Source organism: Eurypyga helias, unplaced genomic scaffold, assembly GCF_000690775.1.
Source record: "Eurypyga helias isolate BGI_N326 unplaced genomic scaffold, ASM69077v1 scaffold39893, whole genome shotgun sequence".
In the NCBI taxonomy this organism is placed as follows: domain Eukaryota; kingdom Metazoa; phylum Chordata; class Aves; order Eurypygiformes; family Eurypygidae; genus Eurypyga; species Eurypyga helias.
Genome location: NW_010242516.1, coordinates 432 through 5,490, shown reverse-complemented (window position 1 = coordinate 5,490; position 5,059 = coordinate 432). Strand labels below are relative to the sequence as shown.

At 38.1% G+C, this 5,059-nt stretch overlaps 1 protein-coding gene across 1 annotated transcript; it reads right to left on the bottom strand.

Annotated features, from left to right (window-relative positions):
- Positions 1 to 18: 18 nt before the first annotated feature.
- On the bottom strand, positions 19 to 4,089 carry LOC104507739 (transducin-like enhancer protein 1). The gene is made up of 5 exons (XM_010149106.1): positions 3,791 to 4,089; positions 1,787 to 1,934; positions 1,306 to 1,456; positions 815 to 891; positions 19 to 654 (listed from the first exon to the last, which is right to left on the bottom strand). Exons 1-5 carry the CDS (start codon positions 4,087 to 4,089, stop codon positions 547 to 549), a joined length of 783 nt encoding a protein of 260 aa, XP_010147408.1. The 3' UTR covers positions 19 to 546.
- Positions 4,090 to 5,059: the final 970 nt, after the last annotated feature.

Sequence of the window (5,059 nt, the reverse complement as noted above, 5' to 3'; positions counted from 1 at the left end):
GGGGAGGGGGAAGACTGGTTGTTGATACTAAAGCCTTTACTGTAATAAAACTAAAGATATTTACAATTTATACAAATGTTTGACCTTGAACAAAAATACAAAAACATATCACAAGATGCAAAACCAGGAAATAAGTTCATCTGAGACACCACTGCTCTACACAGGACAGAATGCAACTTGAACTCCAAGGAACAGAAAGGTATTTATCCCCCATATTCAGGCAATGAGAACAATTTGCATGAGGTCACAAAGAAAGAAAAAAAATAAAAGGCTCCAACATTCTTCAGTAGACTCAGCTTTTAAAACTATGTCAAAAACCTAGGCTACATCTGTCCATCTTGCCTCTGTGTTCTGTTTGGTCCACGTAGCCAATATTTAGTTGCTGGATGTTGCCTTCTATTTTGAAAAATCGTGAGTAGTTTCATGGAAAGGTCTGGAACCTCAATACTTTTGTTCCTTTTTAAAAGGCAAAACCTTTCTACTTCTACAATTAAGAACAATTTTGGCCCAGTTCAACTTCTAAAAGTTATATCCCCATCATATTTTTCAGTAGATAACTTCATAGACTGTAGCCTTTTTGTCTCCAGAGCCAGTGACTATGTACTTATCATCCACAGAGATGTCACAGCTAAGCACTGACGAAGATTCTTTGGACTAGAAGAAAAATAGAAATAATATTACATCATTTAAAAGAAGTCTGTTACCCTCATCTCAGCATCCCATTTTGGGTAGATCACATAGATGTAGATATATGAGTCTACTTTCGGGAGTCTGGGTGTTCTAGTTTTTTCTTTAAAAGCATCATTATTCTCACCTGGAAGATACTGGCTCCGTAAGGAGTCCTCCATGCATTAAGAAGGTTATCTTTCCCAGTACTCACAAACCATTTACCTAGAATATAAAACAGAAGGACCATGAAAAACGACGTCTGAGATTTTGTGGTTTCAAGTCACACCTATAAAATCTGTTAAGTAAAGCTCTCACCACTGATCAACACAGTACTTTGGCTTACAATCAATGTGGACACATGCTTTTGTAGTGTGTTACACACTAGGAAATCCTGAGACTCAGTAAGCAGAAATAGCTTTTTACTACAGATGAACCCTCACAGCAGCCTTTAGGCAAAGTAATGGTTGGCTGCAGACAAGTATGTTTGAATTCATAAAGCAAACACTTATTCGTAACTTAAGAAACTGAGACACTAACTAAGTTTTTATTATCAATTGAGCTGTGACTGTGTAATACCTAATCAGCAAAGCATGAATCAGAGCCCTGACCAACAGTTCTGTTTTCAGGGCAACTTACCACAGTAAGCAAACTTGAGTGACAATACGCAACTCTCATGAAGGTGCAGTTGATATTTGTCTGGTTTATTTACATGTAGCACTTCTACATTGCTGCTCTCCATTCCCACAGCTAGCCATTCACCAGTAGGACAATAACCAAGGGAAAATATCTGAAAATTAAACCACATTTACACTTATATTTTGATTTCATCAGTTTAATTAATGGGGAGAAGGACAGAGAGAGACAGAAGGGTCAATAAAGTTCAGTTAGTGACTAAATTACCACCGTTCTTACCTATTAGCTTAAAAAAACCAGAAGATAGTAATGTCTGGCTATCATTTTGTTCTGGAAAATTCACATATGAAAGCTCTAAAATACTGTGTTGTGAGCAGCCAAGAGGGAGAGAGGCAACAATCTTTCAGTTGCACTGGGCTTAATCTCAGCCTTCATCCTAAATATTTCCCTCCTACTGCCCGAAGCTGTAGGAAAACCCTATTACCTGCGATGTGAAGTCATGCTGTTGTAGCTGTCTCCCCTCTCTCAAGTCCCAGGATCTGACAGTGTTATCCAAACCTCCTGTCCAGAGCTTGGTACCATCATTAGAAATGTCAATACAGCTGGCTCCGTCTGTGTGGCCCTGGAATTGCCTGATAAAACAAACCAGATTGAATAATGATTTCCTGCCAGAGCTCAAGGTAAACACTGTTGTGGTGTTAGTTTTGGACTCTGTATGTGTGTGTCATCTCTTCTGTGTGTCTGCTGATGGGCAAAAATCAGCCCCTCCCTCTCACTGAGCATGAAATACAACAGTATTAGAAAAACATTTTCCAGGTGCTAGAGATATGACCTGCACCACTGCTAGCTGAAAAACTCAAATATTCCCTATCAGGCTCTGAAAAGAAAAAAAGCTTGTGAGAACACTGAAGTACAGTAACTATAGTTAAAAACACTAAGGACAGCTCAGATTAAAACACATGCTAAGGGAACAAAACTCCAGTTTCAGAAAACAGCTTCTGTATTTTTCTTTGGCTGCAAGTCAAGATACTAAATAATAAGTAGAGATATTAATAGAAAGGGATTCAGATAGCAATCCAAATAGTTAAACACAAGCATTGCTGAGTCAGCAAAGTTGCAATCTCTGGGCAGCAGATCACAGAAGTCTAAATGGTGCAGTTCAGCTTAAAATCTTCTCATCAGTAATTCTCAGCTTTTAGCGACCAGAGGGGCACCTCAAGTTTTCCTTAATCCTTTGGCAAAAGCCTTCTGAGGCTCCTGCATTTTTCATCAGCAATTAGCTTTAGGAAAACCCTACATCTCAATGTGAAAAGTGAAGGGCAGGGGTTGGGGAATGACAACTAGCTTGGGAATGAAGGGTATGAATCGCTAAAAGCTGTCACAGAGAGGTCACACAGCACATTTTGTTTTGTAGCTCTGGTCTCAAAAATTCCATGTGTTATCAATTAGCAAGATCAGCCAGCAAGTGGTGGGAACACCTACAGCAAACATTCAAAAGGCAACACAGTTATATATAGAGACACTGCACCTTCGAAGAATAAGCAGGCATATATTTTACATAATTAAAATCATCTTTATTGACCTAAAAGTTCAACAGAAAGTAAAACTGCATGCACATTAATATGACTATCTACACATCAGTTTAGGCTAATTAATGATATACAGGAAATTTAATTGAAACACAGCAGACTAAGATTCTTCAGTGTTTGCGTTCACAACTTTCTTATAATATGACTTCTCTCAATTTAGGCTCTCTATTCTCAAAATTGTAAGCCACCACTGCTTTAGTAAGCATAAACCAAAATCTACCTTCTAGTAAACCACATAGCTAGTTGCTGAGAGCCATCACATATCTTACTGTCTCTGTCACAGCACTAATGCTGACCTGCCAGACATTTTAATCATCTACTAATATATTCATTGATAAAGGAACTAACAAAAAATTTTTCAAGTAATTTACATAGCAATCCATTTATTGTTTACATAGTAACCCATTCTACAAGTTTTAGAGATCAAATTCCATCCAAATCTCAAATATCTTTCATGAATGACCAAACATCAGTCCTTCATGCTTTCCTAAAGAGGTGAGGGAATCCACACTTTCAACTGCTTTTTAAGATTAATTTTACTTTTTTTAAGATTAATTTTACTTTTTTTTAGTGATTACCATCACTAAATATGAACTGAAAATTCTGTTACTTAACAAGTAACAAATACTTAACAAATCCCAACTAACTGAAACCAACAGCAACTCTTACACTGCCTTCAGTAGGCTATGGACCAACCCTTTAGGCTTTGAAAGTGCATCTTCCAAGACTAGGTTGAAGCTACCAAAACTAGTTTCTGCTCAACTGGGGTGCAAACTGCATTCTTTGGATAAGAAATACTATTTACTTTGCTGTCATGAACCACTATTCAGGGAGATAAATATTTATGTAGCTGTCCAAAAAGTAACTTCTATTAAAATTTTCTGTAAACAATGACTCACCTGACCAACGTCTGATTGTGCAGATCCCACACTGCGATGTTTCCATCACTGCAGCAGGAAAAGCAGACCTTGGAATCAGGGCTGATAGCGAGAGCGTAGCAGGCAGGGGCTGAGGATGTCAGCTCTGCTTTTATACGAGGAGTTGGTGCTGCCAGGTCCCATATGGATAATGTGCTGGCTTCCCCACCAACTATTAGGGTGCATCCATCAGGCAGCAATTTACAAGAGCGGATGTAGTTATCTCTGTTCTGTACGACACAAATCACCTCAGTTAATACATGCCTGCCAATAATGACCATTAACATGATAATGACTGCATCCAAGTTTTAAACAGTAGGCTATTTTTTCCATTACCGAAGTACTGAAGAGGAACCAACAGATCCTGAAAGGTTTCAAACGCCTACTTCATCACTAACCAGAAACTGCAGCTACAGAAATTAAAGAGCAGACTCCTACTGCCACAGTGTACACTATTTTAAGACGAATGGCAAGTCTTCCATGTCATTACACAAAACCAGATCCAAAGTAAGCTTGCATTTCTGCAAGTGCACTCCATCAGCTAAGGTCACCAAGAGCAGAAATATTAAACCGAATGACCTTTCACTTGGCATTTAGGCAACCCTATAGGAAAATGCAGTTCAAGTCTCATGCCTGACAGGTATTAGAATTTTTGCAGTCAACATTTTAAAGTTAAAATATTAAGTATTCCCATACTGGTCCTGGATTTATACTGGTCTCTTGTTCAACATGACTCTTACTTATATTATTAGATTTCACATTTGTGGTATTATTGCTGATTGAGAGGTACTAGAGGGGACTTAGAGGTGCAAAACATGTCCACCCTCACTTATTACAAGCTTGACTACTTATTGGATGTCCATTTCTCTGTAACAGCTGCCAAATTAACATGGTAGCAGTTCTTTAGGAAAGAGGGTTAAGATCTGTAACTCAAGGCATACCAAAAAATACTGCAAGAAGTAGTCAACAGCATTCCTACTACACCTTTTTTTTTTTATTCACAACAAAGAAGGCCTAAGTAGTGCAGTGGAAAAGTTGGCTTAGTTACTGTCAGCCATTAATGCTCCATAACTAAAATGAATGCAACTAGGGCTGTGCATCTAGACACATACCAGCCTCAGAACAGAATAATACTTTTACTAATAGACAACTAATGTCAGGGTAGCAGCAAATAAAGCATAAATGCCAAAAAACCCAAAGAAAACCAAAAAAAGCCATCACATGTAACTGGATCAATATTGAAGCTAGAAT

Coding starts and splice junctions, on each gene's coding strand:
- LOC104507739 (XM_010149106.1), bottom strand. CDS start 4,089: ATGGTCATTATTGGCAGGCATGTATTAACTGAGGTGATTTGTGTCGTA. Junction 1,457..1,786: donor AGCATGACTTCACATCGCAG/GTAATAGGGTTT, acceptor TTTAATTTTCAG/ATATTTTCCCTTGGTTATTG. Junction 655..814: donor ACGGAGCCAGTATCTTCCAG/GTGAGAATAATG, acceptor TTTTTCTTCTAG/TCCAAAGAATCTTCGTCAGT.